A 17,732-nucleotide genomic window follows, 5' to 3' on the forward strand; every position below is an offset into this window, starting at 1 on the left:
TTGTCAGTTCACGTTATGCTGTCCTTCAACTCCTCTTCCTTCACTTATGAGTTATAATAACCATGAATTTTCTCTAATCCACATGTCAACTTCTCAAAGACAGTTGCCCCATTTTACAGATGCAGAAAGTGAAGTGGCTGACCCAGCAAGTGGCAGAGCTGGATTTTAAAAGCAGGTGTGTGACTCCAGCAACCAGATTCTTTCCACTACTTAACTGTCCCCTGTCCTCCTTTATGAGCTCAATTATTCTCCCATCTTCATACATCACAGCTGTGGTCCCACAGCTATGTTTATGGAGCAGCCTAGCATAGTGGTTAGGCACACAGGCACTGGAGCCAGTTTGCCTAAGATCAAGTCCTTCATCCACCACTGACTTGCTGTGTCTTAGTGTCCTCATCTGTAAAATGGACATAGAGTTATCCTAAGCATTAAATGAGCCATTACACGTGGAGCGCCTACAACATTGCCTTACATAAGTGTTCCAAAAATATTAGCTATGATTATTTCCTCATGTCCCTCTTGCTCTTCTCTCCTGAATTCTCATTTACCCCTCACAAAAGTCTCCCTTTTGTAAGTGAAACGTGCTGGCAGTGTCCTCCATCCCATGAGTTCCTAAAACACATCACCTTGAAATCAGGTCTTTATGAAAAGACTGTTCAGAGACCATTTCAGTCCCAGATGTTATGGACAGAATTCCACACGGTTTCTGTGATTCTCCCAAATTGTCCCAATCCTTGCTCAATTCCTTCCCCTGCCCCAATCCTCAGCTGACAAAATTCCTTTTAAATCCCAAATCCTCTGAGGAATCAAATTTCCCCTGGAACGATGGAAATTGCTGCACAGCTTCAGGAGGCCTTTCTTGTCCCAAACCAGCCGTGTCCCTTTGCCAGTAGATCCCATCAGTGCCTCCAAGTCTCAGAGGTCTTCAGCACGGCCTCCGCTCCAGATTCTTTAACACAGCAGGTACTAGGCTGACTCGACTCTGCCTGGGTTATGTCATCATGTGCCGTGCATTTTGTCCTGGATTCCACATTTTAAAAGACAGACCAACTGCAGGATGGTAAGGGCAAAACCACCTCCTGCGCAATAGGGTTTTGCTTGGTGAGGAGAAAACTCACTGGGAACTTGTCTCTGCCCTCAAATATCTAAAGGCCTGTCGTGTTAGAAGAGGGATTCAATTGTTCTGCATGACTCCAAGAACTAGAACTAAATCCTTTCCAACAAACATTGTTGTCAGGCCATGTGCTGAGTGTGAGGAATAATAAAACAAAAGGTAACAGCAATGAGTAAGGCAGACAAGTAAAGGCAGCTCTGCCCAGCCCCACCAGGCCTTAGGGCAAGTTAGAAAAAGGCACCCCTTCCTCAAGACACTTGACTGCCTCCTGCTGGCAAGCATAACTATATAGTACAGCTCCCTGATAACAAGATGAGTGGTGACCCCTGGCGTTGTGCAGGGCACAAGTTGCACAACCGGAAGGAGTGGTCCTAGTGAAGGCCACTGGAAGAAGAAAGAACCTTGTCGCAGAGCCAGCCAGAGCAGGTGGCTGTGATGCATCAGTTCAGGTGTTCAGGGATGGCTGGGGGACACTTGGGTCCTGGGCAGGAAGGGATGTTGCATGGGGGAAGGCTGGGCCAGATGCCCGTTGTGATCTCCTTCTCCTCTGAGATTACGCCAATTTTTTCTGGGTTCTTCCACAAACAAGGGGGAACAAGCCAGCAATCTGCTCTCGTAAAAGTCTTGGCAGGAAACTGTATCCTCTCTAATTAAGGAGAAGGCAGGTGGCCCTCTCCAGGGAAGGCAGACTGGAAAAAAGGATCTGTGATAGGTGGAGCCACATATATTCCTGTGGGGCAGGGGGCAGAGAGGGTTGACATTAAAACAGAAGAGGGGTGGCCCAACAGTGTAGTTGTTAAGTTTGTGTGGTCTACTTTGGCAGACCAGGGTTCATGGGTTCAGATCCTGGGTGCAGACCTACACAGCTCATCAAGCCACACTGTGGTGGCATCCCACATACAAAAGAGAGGAAGATTGGCACAGATGTTAGCTCAGTGACAATCTTCCTCAAGCCAAAAAAAAAAGAGGAAGATTGGCAACAGATGTTAACTCAGAGCCCACCTTCCTCACCAAAAAAAAACCAACCAAAAAACCCAGAAGAGATCAGAAATAATATTGTAGCCAAGAGTTTTGAAGATTAAAAATCCCTTACTATTGGTATAGGTAGTTGCAGAGCTAGTTCATTCTCACATGATCCAAATGCTTTCAAGTTGTCAGAACAGGTATTATTATGCCCATTTTCCAGAGAATCCGGTTGTCTATCCAAATCTCCCAAGGCTTGTTAGCAGCAGAGCTCCAGCTCTAAGCTGTGGGGCTAACTAAATCACTCCACTTTTATTCTCCTTTCCTTTCATTTTCTTTAGCTGAATGAATGTCTTTGCAGCTGCAAGTGGACTCCTTCTGGAAAGAAAGAAGGGAAGTTTTCAGACCCATAAGGGGTGAGCAGCTTTCCTAGCCCTGTTCTAAGAGAAATCAAGGTTTGATCGCCCTCTACTGGCCAAGCATAGCGATGGCAGCAAAAATAAGCCATGGTGAGAGTGAGGGAGGGTGATCCAAAGAGCAACCATTTTAGAGAGAACCGGCCCCACCCTGCTGAGAGAAGAGGGAGGGAGCCAGGGCCCACAGTAACCCTGTAGCTTTTCCCCTTCCCGATTTCTGCTACAAGGGGGAGGGGAATCCTTTTTCTCTTTGAAACCAAATCTTGAACCGCGGGACCTTCAGAGGGCCCGCGGTCAGTTCGGACATTTTACATTCCAAGATTCAGAAGTAACTTTAAGACAAGATCATGCAACGGTTGTAGGTGATCTTTGGGACAATCATACGTGATAGTTTTCAAATATTTTGAAGGGCTGACAAGAAGAATAACTACATGCATTTTGTGAGAGAAAAGAATCAATCAAGACTAGGATCAATGAGTTGAAATTATAGGAAAGCAGATTTTTGCTTTAATTTAAAGAACTTTTAGCAATTAGAACTCTCCAAAAGGAGGGAACGGTACTCTAGAGTAGTAAGTTTCCAAGCAGAGGACTGTTGTAGAAAAGATGTTTATGAGAGGTTAGAGTGTGGATAGCAAGATGACACACACAGTCACCATTTATTGGTCTGGGGTCTATTATCACTGAACACATCTGTAATTAGTTGTTTACAGATCTGCCAAGAACTGTGTGTATTTTTAATTTTTTCCTTGTGCCGCAACACAATGCCTGACACATTGTAGATTCTTGGTAAGTGTTTGTTGAATGAATTCATTGGAAAATGGTGAGGTTCTTAAAAATCAAAACCATTCTGAAGAGGGAATGCAGGTGACACATTACAGTGAGCCACAGGTCACACTGGCTAGCTTTTCCTTTGCTCTCTTATGGTTTTGTCATATGGTCATGGTTATATTAATGGAAGATAATAATGGATCATCCTAAATTAACTTGTTTTAATACTGTATGATTTGGATGGACAGCATATTGATCTTTCTAATGCTATTTTTAAAATTGTGGAGATATAGTGAGGACACAGGATTGAATTACAGAATCTGCATTCTACTCTCATCTCTGCTACTAACTAGCTCGTTAGTGTGCCTTGGATCTGACTTCTTCAGACATTGATTCTTCACCTGAAAACGAGAGTTTACCAGATTGTCCTCAAGGTCTCTTTTGGCATTAATATTTTTCAGCTCTAGGCCCCCTTGCTTTAGAAAGAACAATGGGCTTAGAATTGGAAGGATTTCTTTCAAGCCCCAACATCACCACTCACAGGTTGCATGACAAGGCAAAGATCCAAAGATCCTTTTGACTGAGAGGCTGGATAGAGCGCCACCAAGGCATCAACACGTGTGGCTCATGGAATTGTGCAGGTTCCCTGGTTCTCCCCTCTGCCCTAGTGATGCTGTTCCCTTCAACCTTCCCTCCTTTCTCCAGTTTAACTCAGAGGCAGTAGATGCTTAAAAGCATGGGCTTTGGAGAAAGAGCCAAGTCTGAAGCTTGACTTTCTCATACATCACTTATATGACACTGGAAAGGTTACTTACTTTTCTGAGCCCAAGTATCCTAATGTTTAAAATAGAGATTTTAATATTTCACAGGGCTAAGTATTCTCAGGATTATAATATTTCATAGGGTTGATATAATGAAGATAAATGTGTGCAGTAAATTGCTTCCAAAGATAGTCACCACATTATCTCCCATCCCACGCGCTCTTTTGCAATGTGAGCAAGAGACAGAGCCTGTGTTTCTGTTACCAAACCAGGTTTGTTTTTGCCCGTCGCCTGGAAAGCCAAACACCAAGATGATGAGATTGCAGCAAAGAGAGAGTTTAACCACAAGGCAGTCGAGTGAGGAAACGGAAGAACAAGTCTCAAATCCACCTCCCCGGAAATGGGGGGCTCAGGGGTATTTCTGGGATAGGGGGCAAAGTGGTCTGAAATGTGGAGGTATGTGATTGGAGGTGAGGAGAGGTGAGGTAATTGATGATCTGCACAAGCGTAGTCAGACCATACCTCTTCACAGGATGCATGTTCACAAAATGGTGGTGTTAGCATGATCTGAGGATGGAGTTTTTAGTCTCTTGACGTCAGACATCTGATCAGGCCCAGTTGATGGGTTGATGGATTGGCCTGAAGTGGACAAGGAGTTCTAACTCCTGAAAAACAGCTCACACAACCATTACCGTGGTGACCAGGCTCCAGGGAGATGTTATCTATAGGAGCCTAGTGGAAGTCAGACAGCATATCGCCTAAAGAGCACAGTTAACAATGGGTGGGTTAAACAGCTAAAAGCTATAATCAGTAATTGCAAAAAGGAAAAAAACCTTTAGTTACTAGCTACTTAATCCTCAATGGCTGTTTACTGGTTTCATTTCTTCCCCTTGAATGGGGCCCAGTGACCTGTTTTAACAATAGAATGTGCTGGAAATGATACTGTGGGACTTCCAAGGCTGGGCCCTAAACATCTGCAAGTTCCACCTTGATCTCTTAAAATGCCCCTCGTGGGGAACCCAGTTGTCACGCCGTGAGGAAGCCCAAGCAGCCATGCAGAGAGACTCACTTGGAGGAGCACCGAGGCCCCAGGCCAACATCCCAGCTGAGCTTCCAGTCTGGGCCAGCACCAACTGCCAGCCCTCCCAGCTCCTCAGTTGATACCACAGGAAGAACAACTCAGCCAATCCACAGATTTGTGAGAAATGATAATTGTGTTAAGGCACTCAATTTGAGGGTAGTGTTTTTTTTTTTTCTCCCCAAAGCCCCAGTGCATAATTGCATATCCTAGTTGTAAGTCCTTCTAGTTCTTCTATGTGAGCCACCACCACAGCACGGGAACTAAGAGATGGGAGGTGTCGTTCCTCAACCAGGAAATGAACCAGGCCATCGAAGCAGTGAGAGTGCTGAACTTCAACCATTAGGCCATCAGGGCTCACTCTGGGGGTAGTTTTTTCTGAAGCAATAGAACTGAAACCAAGTGCTTAACACAGCACCTGGCCCTTGGTAAGTACTCAAAGGAGGTGTGTAGAGGGAGCAGTAATGGTGAATGAGTGCTGTGAAAGGGTTGGAGTCTAACGGAAAAACTAACAGGAGTCTGGGTCAGGCTGGGAGAAGATGTTAAAGATCATCTAGCCATAAAATTTACTCTGCAAAACTCCCATCCTCCCCATCCCCAGGGCTCTCCCACGTCTTCAAAACAGCACAAGATGAGGCAGGAAGTGGCCATCTTTAAGCAACTCTATTAGGAAGTCCTTCCTTGGATCAAACTTTTCTATCATTTCCATTCATTGGTATTTTGTCTTCTGGGGTCCCATAAGACAAACTGCTTTTTCAAATGGCAACACTCCACATACTTGAAAACTAAGACTGCTTTGTCCCTCATCCTCCCCTTGTCTTCTCCTACCTAAGGGAATAAAAAATTCTCCAGATTCTCTTAGGTCGACTGGCATGGTGTTCAGACCTCACACTTTCTGATTTGCTAATTTCTGGATGCCTGTGGGGTTTTGAATGCTCCTCTTAACATGTGGCACACGGAACAGTCCCATCTTAGACATCTGACCAGTGCATGGGGGAACGAGTGAAACAACACTGACCATGTGACAACTGCTGAAACTGGCCAGTTGGTACATGGAGGCTCCCTATGTCATTCTCTCTACTATTGTTTATCTATGAAAATAAAAATTTTTTTAATGCTCCTAGAAAACATCAGGGAAAAATGATGTCATGTTTCTATAAATTTATGGTGCACTTAGGGAATTCTGTGTGCACGTATGTTGCCATCCCTCAACATCTGCGCCTTTTTTCTTTTTAGCTTTGGAGTCAGATTTATTGAACACCACAGTAGTTCCTGGATCCACTAACTGTGTGACCTTGGGCAAATAACAGCATGTACCTTACTTACAGAGTTGTTGAGAGGATTAAGAGATGCATAGAATGAATTTAGTAGTTCTGCCATGTTGCAGGAGAGCATAGCAACATTATCGCAAGGCTTGAAGCTTAGCAAGAACAAATTACAAAATGGGCAACTGAGAAATATGCAATCTGCTGATTCTCATAAATTACTATACTAGATTGTTTGTGCTTTGGAATCAAAGGCCGGAAGGGAGGATCTTATCAAACATGAAGGCAAGGGGCTTAGGAACGCCGGGCCCTTGCAGGACTGGAACGCCATCTGCATAACTTGCTAGATTGTTTGTTCCCAGGATACTCCCTAAGAGAATGGCCTTGTGTAGGGTCGGGGTACATTGAAGAGGGGAAGACTAGAACTGCTAAGCTTTGACTTGCATATCCCTGCTGGCATGAGTTCCTGCTATGCTTGTACTTCTTGACCTGCAAATAAATACGTGGCGATCAGAGGGATGGCACCTCAGTCCTTGAGGCCGATGGTCCCCTGTCCCATTAAATAATATAGAGTGTGTTGTGTCTATTATATAGACTGTGTTCTGTCTATTAATTCTGTCCGCCCCTTCAGCTGGCTGCCTAGCTGGTCTCGGCAGCACTGGCACATGGTCAACATGCAGTAATTGTTGTCAGTATTCACACATCCTGCAGTATATTTACATGAATATCCAGGTGGTTTTCCTTTGTGTGAATTCCTGGGCACTGAGTCACTTTTTTATGTGCCTTTGGGGCCTGCAGAATTTATTCCTCTGGGGTTGTATTTTCCTGATTAAAATGTGAGACATGATCCAAAATTTCAACGCAACAGTCCATTGACAGCAGTTTCTTTCAACCATTGCTTATCTTGGTGTCACACAGGGCTATCAGACATCTGAGGTCCTGACGCAGGCAGGTTTCTCACTCAGGTGAAGGCATCTGAAAACTCCATACACAGACTATCTGCCTGCCACTAATACTCTCCTTTCAGGAAGGCCAAAGATGCCCTACTTTCAAGTCATCCTGGGGTTGCATTTGCCCACAGTCCACAGCTGGCCTCTTCGCACGTGTCCGGAGTTCGGCCGGGGCACTCCAGCCCGGGCAGGGGCGGCAGGAAAAAGGGCCAACGTGCGCCTTTCGAGGGACCAGGCAAAAGCAAGCTCCTGGCGGTCAGAGGGGGTGGGGGCTGAGATCGAAAACACTGAGAATCTAGGCTGGAAGCCTGCAGCTGAGTAGGAGCAGCGGGAGATAAAGGTGGGCAAAGACTTCTTCATCAAGTCCTGCAGCATCTGGAGCGCTTGAAGGGCAGCCTCTGAGACTCCCGCCCGGGAAGCTGAGAAGCCGCACAAGGCCCAAGGGCCCGGCTACTTCGGATTGATGCCGCAGGTGCCCGGGTCTGAGAGTGACAACTGAATCTCTGGCTCCATGGGCCAAGCGTGGGGATCCGTGTCCATAAACGTGGACCATGTTCTCACGGAGTGACGAGCCTGTGGGCCACAGGTGACCCGGGCTCTGAAGTCCACGAGGGGACCCGAGGTCGCCGCGCCGCGCCCACCCGCCTTTCCCTGGCCTGGGGCGTCGGGAGCGGGGTGCGAGAACCGCCGAAGCCTTCAACCGGTCGGCCCTTCCTTGGTTAAATAAAAGGGGCGGGGCAGGGGAATGAGGCACCTGCCTGTCCATCTTGGGGGGACGACTCCGCTTGTCCCTGACACGCCCCAGCCTCCCGCGCATCCGAGACGCAGAGATGCAGAGAAGACCTCCGGAATTCCTAGAGGGGTCGCTGCGACCCCGCACAACGCTCCGCGGGAGCGGGGCTGTGACGCACTTCCGGCTGCGCCGGCCGTTGTGCGCGTCGAGGCGTCCCGGACCCCCGAGCGGCTCTGATTCACGGTGAGCCTCTAGATTCCCGTTGGGGTAGCGGTTGGAACAGGGAGCCTTGGCCGCAAGGGTTCAGGGAGGGAGGAGTGGGTTAGGCAGCTGTGGCCTCTGGGGATTCCCCTACCCCCGGACCAGTCCTGCGAGGGCTCTGGGGAGGAGCCCGTGTCCGTGCCCAGCCGTAGATGGGGGAGGCGCTGGCGCCCTGGAAAGCGTTTTCCTCCTCCCCCCCCCCCCCCCCCCCCGGGTTTAACAAATGAAACTCTGTCCCTTTCTCATTCCAGAGCAGTTTTTCAGTGCGCTCCCTGAGCCGAGCCGTCTTTTCAGTCTGACCAGGGCTGCCTTCTCTTTTTCCCTGGCTCTCCACGGGAGGTCTGAACTCCAGGGGAATTGATGAGAACACGCCCGAGAGGGTTGGGGACCTCCGGTGAGAAAGTGAGGCTCATTAGAAATCTGGGTAGTATCAGATTAAAGGGAGGGAGTGATTCCGTTGGGCTTTGTTGAGGTTAGAAAGCACATGCCTAACGGATCTGCTCGAGGTTGGAAACACATTTTTAGAGGAGCATTTGTAACTAGTTTGTCAAGAGAAGGGTGATCTGCTGGGTGAGGTATTTAGAAACCTATGTTGTATAAGGAGCAGCTGAAGGAACTGAAGAAAAGAGTTAAGAGGCAAGACAGTTGTTTTCAGGTGTTGAAAGACTACTGGGGAGAGGGTAAGTATTGGTCTGAGACCGAAGAAAGAAGATAAAAAGTGATGCAAAATTTGGTTCGGTTTAAAGAAAACCTTGTAACAATTACAACTATCCAGCAATAGAATTCTGTGCCTAAAGAATTATCTAATTTGCTTGCCTGGGAGTTTTCAGGCACAGAATGGGTGTGTTAAAGGCATTCTACCTTTAGTTGTAAGTCCCATTAAATTGTTAGAGTCTCTGGTGATTTGATTTATTTGTGCCTTGTCTTGTTCCAGAATGGGTTTGGGGTACTTTTATAAGGGCATATAAGCTTCAGGAAATGAGCATAAAGGAGGAAAAAAAGAAACGGGGAACAGAACAAAGGCCTTCTGCTTATAGATGACCATGAACCTTTGCTTGATGGACCTCTTGAGCTAAACACGCTAGATAGCCTAAAAAAGTGATTCACTGTGGTTGAACACAACATCAGTTAGTAACGAAACCTGTGTTTTCCATCCACGTGCTTTTTTATTTTATAAAAACTTTATTAAGAAAATTTCAGAAGCTGAGACCTGGAGGGCATCCCTCAATGACCCTTTAGACAAACAGCATGACTAAAAATGAAATTACTGGCTTTGCGCAGGGGAAAAACAAATCAAGACAGCATTATCAGATTTAAAAAAAAATCTTTGCTGGTCTGATAGGTAGAAACATTTCATTGTAGCTTTATTTGCATTTCTTTTGTTAAGCATAACTGAGGTTGAGCATCTTTTCATGGGTTAATTACTAAGCTGAGACTTGAAAGACAAATAGACGTTGGCCATGGGAATTGGACACTGTTGGAGTATAGGGCAGGAGAAGAGGAGTGACGAGACTGACAGTGGAGGCAGAGCCTGGATTGTGAGTGACTTTGTTTGCCACGCAAAGAAGTTATTACATGATTTTAAACAGCTGGGTGATATGTGCAGCTCTGTATTTTAAACTTCCACAGATAGCCTTTGAGCCTGTGGAGATAGAATTGCCAAATTGGAAAATGGTCTGGGTGATTTCAAAGGAAGAATGGATATTGTCGTAAGATTACCAAGTAGTTAAAAGCTACAAGTGTTTGATAAAATTAAAAATAGGCTTTGTCGAGGGCCAGGCTTGTGGCTGAGTGGTTAAGTTCACATGCTCCGCTTCCGCAGCCCAGGGTTTCAACGGTTTGGATCCTGGGTCCAGACATGGCACCGCTCCCCAGGCCTTCTTGAGGCGTCGTCCCACACAGCACAACCAGAGGGTCCTACAACCAGAATATGCAACTATGTACTAGGGCACTTTGGGGAGAAGGATTAAAAAAAAAAGTGGCAACAGTTAGCTCAGCTGCCAATCTTTAAAAAAAGTAGGCTTTGTGTTATTTTTGAAATACATTTGCTAGAAACTTTATTTCATTAGGCCAATATTCTGACAGTTGTTGGAAGGGAGTTAGAAACTATTGTTGCTCCTAGAAACAAAGCACGCACCTTTTTTTAAATAATTCTGAAAGAAAAAGGCTTCACAACTTTTTTAAATGTCCAATTAACTCTGAGTGGTCGGCTTCAACCTTCTAAGTGTTGTTGAAGTTAACAGCTATATTTCTCTTTACCACCCCTCCGTAATAGAACAGCATTTACCGAGGCTGCTGTTTTTCCCCAATGCCTCATATTTTTTTAAGTAAACATTTTATTTTAGAATAGTTTTAGATTTATAGAGAAGCACAAAAATAATATAATGAGCTTCATTTCCCTCTCACCTGGTTTCCTTTGTTGTTGACGCCTTACATTTGTCACAACTAAGTAACCAACGTTGATACATTATGATTAAGCTTCATCATTTATTTGGATCTCACTGGTTTTCCCCTAATGTCCTTTTTCTGTTTCAGGATCCCGTCTAGGATACCACATTCCATTGGTCTTCATGTCTATTTAGTATGCTGTGGTCAGTAACAATTTCTCAGTCTTTCCTTGTTTTTGATGACCTTGAGAGTTTTGAGGAGTACTGGTTGGTTATTTTGTAGAATGTCTCTCAGTTTAGGTTTATCTGATGTTTTTCTCGTGGTTTGGGGGAGGAAGTCCACGGAGGTGAAGTGCCCTTGTCAGCCCTTCCTGTTACGGACACAGGACTTATCACTGATGATGTTAACCTTGATTGCCTGGCTGAGGTGGTGCTGGCCAGGTTTCTCCACTGTAGTTACCTCCCCCAAACCCTTTCCTTCCTCTCCTCTTTAGAAGCAAGTCAGCCCACGCTCTAGGAGTAGGGAGTTAAGCTCCATCTTCTTGAGGGGGAGTATCTACATAAATTATTTTGAATAATTCTGTATGGGAGATTGTCTCCTGTTTATTTATTCAATCACCTTTTTTTTATATCAGTATGAACTTACAGACTTTTATTTTATACTTTGGATTATAACCCAGTATTACATTATTTATTTTGTTGCTCAAGTTGTTTCAGCTGTGGTCATTGGGAGGTTTTTTTTTTTTTTTTTAGGTCGGCTTCTGTGTCCCTTTGACACACCCCATTGTTTTGTTTTTTGAACACTTTCTGGCAGGCTCCAGGCTCATCTCGTATACTCCTCAACCTAGAATCAGCCGTTTCTCCATTTTCTAGTTCCTCTTAGTAGAAAATGATATTTAGAAACCAAGATCTGGGCATTGGGTGGCTGATTGCTACCAGCATGTCATTGCTTTTAGACCTCCACAGCAGACAGAGCTAGGAAATAAATGTCCGTATCCTAACCCATGGGCACACATGTAGCTAATTAAGCTAAACGTGAATTCATGCTGCCATATTTTTTCAACTTAAATTTGTATTGATAATATTTTTTTAAAATCTGTTTTCACAATTTTTACTCCTTAAGAGTAGCCCTAAAGATCCAGGTTTCATATTTATCCTTTCCACAGATATTTGAGCACCTACAAAGTACCAGGCATATTCTGGACATCTGGAATACAGCAGTGAGCAAAGCAGATGGAAGTCCCTGCCCTCTAGGGTTGATATTCAAGGACAGAAACAGTTTAAAAAAAAACAAAAAGATAAAATATGTAGTATATTATAGTAGTAAATGATATAGAGGAAAAGAGTACATTAGGAGGATTAGGAGTTCTGGGGTGAGGGCAGGCAGTGTGCAGTTTAAAACAGGGTGATAGGGATGCCTCAGTGAGAAGTGCAGACCTGAAGGAGGTGAGGGAGTGAGCCACGTGTAAGCTGGAGGAAGTGTTAGGTGGCGGGAGCAGCGAGTACAAAGGCTCTGAGATGGGAGCGTGCCTCACACGTTCAGGGAACAGCGAGCGTGACTACGGCAGAATGAACAGGAGGGAGAGAAGTACAGGATGAGGTCAGAGAGGCAGCAGGCCTGCGATCTTGTGGGCCTTGTTGGCCTTTGTGATGACTTTGGCTTTTACTCTGTATGAAACACGGAGCCATGAAGGGTGTGAGCAGAGGAACGATGTGACCTGACTTGTATTTTAACAGGAACACATGGTGTGCTGGGAATAGACTGAGGGGCAGGGCTGGAAGCAGTTAGGAGGCTGGTGCACTTCTCCAGGCCAGACGTGATGGGCTGGGCAGCAGTGTTGGAGGTAGTGAGAAGTGGTCGAACTTGGGATCTTTTGGACGTAGGACTAACAGGATTTGCTTATGAATTGTATGTAGAATGTGAATGAGGAGTCAGGGGTGACTAGGTTTTTTTGATCTAAGTAAACAGAATGATGGACTTGCCATTAGCTGAGATGAGCAGCTTTGCGGGCAAAGATGAAGAATGTCAGTTTTGGATATGCAGGTGGCAATGTCAAGTGAGCAGTTGGTGGTTAGGAGTTGAGTTCAGAAGAGAGATCCAGCCTGGAGATAATTGGGCAGTCGCGAGTACATAGATGGTAATTAAAGCCATGCGACTGAATGAAATCTCCAAAGAGATTGAGTGCAGCAAGGAAGGAGGGGTCCAGGTACCCAGCCCTCCACTCGTCTGTGGTCCTGCTGAGACATGAATGTGAATTGTGGGCACTACAAAACAGGTGCACTAGAATACATCACTTCGCTGGTGAGCTGGCCCAGCCAGCTGCCCAGCAGCACCATCTCAGGAAGCTTTCTCCCTCAGTTGTGACTATGTACATGTTTTTTAAAGGCAGTCACGTGATATAGTGGCATCTGTGAGTTGGGACTCTCGACTCACCAACTTCTGGGAACATATCCTACATGAATGTGATATAGGACGCTCCCCATTTAATAGCCCCCTGTGCTATGTAACTCCTCATATCCTGCTGAGTTTCCCAGGCTGGATCCCAGAAGCTGAGCAGCCCAAACAGGTTCCCATGTCTTTCCTGTTCTTGGGGTGCCCTCCTCTGGATAGAGTGGGAAGTTTTGTAACCAGTTAAGTAAAGTTATTCCAGCACTGAGGAGGTCTCCTTCTAAGCATTTCTAAAGAATGCTCTCCAGCACTGCTACAGCTGTTGTTTTTAGGTTATTTTAGCCTTTGGTGCCAGGGCCTTTATTTTAGGAGACTAGGTGGCTGTGCTTCTCCCTTGGCTCAGTTTACAGGTCATCCTGAACTTGGTGGCACCAGCAGTGTATTGGGTGCATAGGACAGCATGAGGGAGTGGATGGTGCTGATTCAGGTCCACCGTGTCACAACACCTGTTGGCATCTCAAGATCCTGCAGAATTGGGGTACAGTGGAGAGGAGTCTGACTACTGGCCTCCTTGGAATTCTGAACTAATTAGCAGCTGATAATTATTGAACTTCTCATAGAAGTAAGGTTACTTACTGAGATTCTAGTCCTAGAATCCCATTTCATATTTTTAAAAATTACCAAAATCCGGGCTGGCCCTGTGGCCGAGTGGTTAAAGTTCCACACCCTCTGCTTCGGTGGCCCAGAGTTCACAGGTGCAGATCTGCTCCACTCATCAGCCGCGCTCTGGCGGCATCCCACATGCAAAGTAGAGGAAGACTGGCACAGGTGTTAGTTAGCTCAGGGCCAGTCTTCCTCACACAAAAAAAGAGGAGGATTGGCAACAGACATTAACTCAGGGCACATCTTCCTCACAAGAAAAATTACCAAGATTGGTCACAAAAACAAATGAAAGGGAACAGTCATAAAAAATACATATTTTAATATGTATTTGCTAAATGTGTGAAACTAAACACCTAATATAAAAGCAGTAACATAAATGTACGTTTATTGGCGAGTTCTCTATGGGCTGGAATTCCTGGGGCTTTTCCCCCCTGGGTTTTGTTTTGAAGGCCATTAAGTTTGGGCATTAGTAAAACCTATTTTGTTAACAGACTGATCCCTTTAAAGATTTTATGATTTTCTGATTACAGAAGTAATAATACCCCTTATAGAAGATTTGGAAAATCAAAACAAGAATTAAAAAGATTGAAATCATCCCTAATTCTATACCCAGAAATATCGCTGTTTGTGATTTGTCCTGTGTCCTTCAGTGTGATTATGTATTTCCCTTCGTTGTATATTATGGGTGGGTGTGCGAGTGAGAGAGACACTTGATATTTCAAGTGCTGTCAAACTAGATCCATGGAGATTGACGTGCATGTTAGAAATGAGCGTACTCAAGTTTTTTAATGCCTGTAATTTGGATTATCTGCAACTTCTCTTCCCTCATCTTCAGCTTTTATAAGCTATTTATACATCCTCTTTATGGTGTCTACCATTGTTATCAATATAATTTCATGTAACAAATACCCATATAGATTTTTATCTATTTGGTTCTTAATTGAGACTACTGGAGTTTTCCTGTCCTACATGATCCAAATGCAGTATGGGAGCACCTGTGTGACATGAAAGATGCTGCCTAAAGTTTGAAAACATGCTCAGGAAGGCCAGTCACAGCATGTAACACTCATTAATTTATGTATTTTTCTTTCAAAATAGATTTAATGAGTGCTGGTAATGATAGCAGGCATCCCACATATAAAGTAGAGGAAGATGGGCACGGATGTTGGCTCAGGGCCAGTCTTCCTCAGCAAAAAGAGGAGGATTGGCAGCAGATGTTTTAAGATTATGCCGCAGTGCACTTTTTAGGAGAGTAGACACACAGTAAAATCAAATTAAGATACCCTGAGCTGCCTCCAGAAAAATTCTGAATAGTAATTTTTACGTAGTAGTTTTACAGTGCCCATAATTTCCACAATTTCTTGTGCTAAAGGTGTGGCTGTAAAGACCAAAAGAACATACTTTTTTCTTTTTGGTAATTTTATGGTAACCATATTTTTTAGGTTTAACGTGTAGCCCTAAAGAACCAGAAACCCAAAGGAACCAATATTCCTGCCACGCAGAGCCCCATCTTTAGTGAGGCTGTTGCTGGAGTCTGTATGATGACCAAGGTGCTGGGCATGGCCACAGTTCTGGGCCCTAGGCCTCCACAGGAGCAGGTGGGGCTTGTGATTGTGAAAGTCGAGGAGGAGGAGAAAGGGAAGTGCCTTCCTAGCCTGGAGATGTTCCGCCAGCGCTTCAGGCAGTTTGGGTACCATGACACACCTGGACCCCGGGAGGCCCTGAGCCAGCTCCGGGTGCTTTGCTGTGAGTGGCTGAGGCCCGAGATCCACACCAAGGAGCAGATCTTGGAGCTGCTGGTGCTGGAGCAGTTCCTGACCATCCTGCCCCAGGAGCTCCAGGCCTGGGTGCAGGAGCACTGCCCAGAGAGCGCTGAAGAGGCTGTCACTCTCCTGGAAGATCTGGAGCGAGAACTGGATGAGCCAGGACAGCAGGTAGGCTGGGGGAGACCTTTTACTCTATGGGATGGAGAGCATTCCTGGAGGGAATGGGTTTGTCCATGCAATAAGAATAGCTGAATGGACGTTTCTGTTGAGTTAGACCTTGTTTCCCCCTGTTTTTCTTCTGCGTCCTGTATTGACTTTTAGCTTTGGGAATTGAATGGGATGGATGTTTTTCTTTTCTCTTTCCTAGAGGTTCTACATAGCTCTCCTGAAGCTTGCTTTCCTTCTAATTCTTAAAGTGAGCTGTGCTGAGACCCAGCCATTCCTGATTGTCTCTAGGTCTCACCTCCTCCAAATGAACAGAAACAGGTGTGGGCGAAGATGTCATCTTCAGGAACAGCAAAGGAATCCCTCAGCGGCGTGCAGCCACAGTCTGTGGAGACCATTCCCAAATACGAATCTTGGGGGCCCCTGTACATCCAAGAGACTGGTGAAGAGCAGGATTTCACTCCAGAGCTGAGACAGATTCAAGGTAGGGAAGATCAGCCAGGCCCTGCTTGATGCCCCAGGCCTTTGTGATTGAAGAAGAAACGGGATAATTCTAATTACTGTTCTGAGGCAGTCCCCTGGTTTGACTCGACTGGTCTGACTACCAGAAAGAGTTGCCTTTCTTGCCTCAGATGCATCTCAGTCCTAGCATGGGAACAGATGACACACTCCTAAAGGGTCAGTTGAAGTGAGTTTAACAAAGGGACTGTTTCCAGAGGTGTGGACAGGTTGAATGAACCAATAAGAGAAGGTGCTTGTTGTCTGTTAGTGATTTAGTGAAGCTGTCATAGTCAGCTTTGGATGATGCAGAAATGGTCCCTGGTAAATTGTTTTTCAACTGCTGCCTGCTTAGGCTATTTAAAATTCTTGAGCTTCGTTACGTTAACTCCTTTCCCACACAGTTCATGGCAGCTGGAAGGGAAGTCTCTCTGCGTAGCCCAGTGCTTGCTCATCTGGAGAGTGACAGGGATTTTGGTGCTTCGGTGCTATGTTTGCAGCAGACGGTCAGTGGGGATGAGCCTGGAAGCCGCTGAGTAGTTACTGCCAGCAGAGGAAGGAAATAGGTGGTCAGGTGGAGAGAGAGAGAGACACAGGGACAAGGAAAAAGGGGCTCAGAGGAAAGTGCTCGTTGAGGGATGACAGTTGTCAGAGGGAGCCCCTTTTTCTGTGTGAATTTCTCTTAGTCCCCTTTTCCGTGTATGTGGGCAGTTAGATGGACTTTTTAGAAGTGTGACTGCCTAGTGAATTGCTCTAAAAATGATCTAATTCTTCAGTCTGATTTCAACAGTAAATGTTACTTTAAACGAATTATAAGACAAAGCCAATATAGGTGACATGATAAAGAGTTAAACTCTTGTGGGAGTTAAGTGCTTTCATTCAAATGAATAAGGATCTAGGACTAGAATGATTATAAATGGGCTGAATCTTCCCTTCTTTTGCTTTTATATTCAGTTTTTGTGAGAATGTGGATTTTGTTAGTTTGCCACTAGCCCCTTCTCCCTTAATTATCCTTTTTATTTTCCTTAATCAACTCTGACCCTTCAGCAATCTATCTTTCTTGTTCCTTTCTGTCGAGCATCACCCGTCTCCTTTGCTGCTGTCCCCATACGCTTGGTTTGGCCTTGTTGCCCTCTAGGTATGAAGTTCTAACAAAGAAAGCCATGTGTTCATCACACCATAACAGCTTCTGGTAGGGACTTGTGTGAGAGTCTGGTCTTGAAACTAGATTTGATGGTGACTTATTTGTATCAATGTGATATTGTGACCTCTCAGAGCAATGTTTGGCCACCCTTTGGAACCCATCCGTGTCACTGAGGATTCTGTTTCTCCTTTAACACTTTCTTCTCAGCACAGGAAACAACTGACATGTCCTTTTTCTACTTCATGTTTCAGATCGTAAATCGAACACTCAGAATGAGGCATCAACAGATAAGCCAGAAAGTTCTGAAGAATCTCATGCAGAAGGATTCCAAAGGGATATTACCCCCATGATTACTGCCAATAAATGTGAGGCCAGGTTAGAAAGGCAGTGGGTAAACCTTGAAAAGGAAAG

The 17,732-nt window shown here is 45.3% G+C and overlaps 2 protein-coding genes across 2 annotated transcripts in view; both read left to right on the top strand.

The window, feature by feature from the left end:
• Positions 1 to 17,732, top strand: part of LOC124242239 (zinc finger protein with KRAB and SCAN domains 1) — a 42,316-nt gene that overhangs the window by 23,479 nt on the left and 1,105 nt on the right. The window lies entirely within an intron of this gene.
• Positions 6,355 to 17,704, top strand: LOC124242238 (zinc finger and SCAN domain-containing protein 21). The gene is made up of 5 exons (XM_046667053.1): positions 6,355 to 8,291; positions 10,845 to 10,900; positions 15,191 to 15,682; positions 15,882 to 16,163; positions 17,573 to 17,704. The coding sequence occupies exons 3-4, from the start codon at positions 15,287 to 15,289 to the stop codon at positions 16,149 to 16,151; spliced, it is 666 nt and encodes a 221-aa protein (XP_046523009.1). The 5' UTR covers positions 6,355 to 8,291; positions 10,845 to 10,900; positions 15,191 to 15,286; the 3' UTR covers positions 16,152 to 16,163; positions 17,573 to 17,704.

This window comes from Equus quagga, chromosome 7 (genome assembly GCF_021613505.1).
Source record: "Equus quagga isolate Etosha38 chromosome 7, UCLA_HA_Equagga_1.0, whole genome shotgun sequence".
NCBI classification, from domain to species: Eukaryota; Metazoa; Chordata; class Mammalia; order Perissodactyla; family Equidae; genus Equus; species Equus quagga.

Excerpts from the sequence above, each read along its gene's own strand:
- LOC124242238 (XM_046667053.1), top strand. The coding sequence starts at position 15,287 with ATGATGACCAAGGTGCTGGGCATGGCCACAGTTCTGGGCCCTAGGCCT. Across the intron at positions 15,683-15,881 it reads TGGATGAGCCAGGACAGCAG|AGGTTCTACATAGCTCTCCT; the intron begins GTAGGCTGGGGG and ends TCTCTTTCCTAG.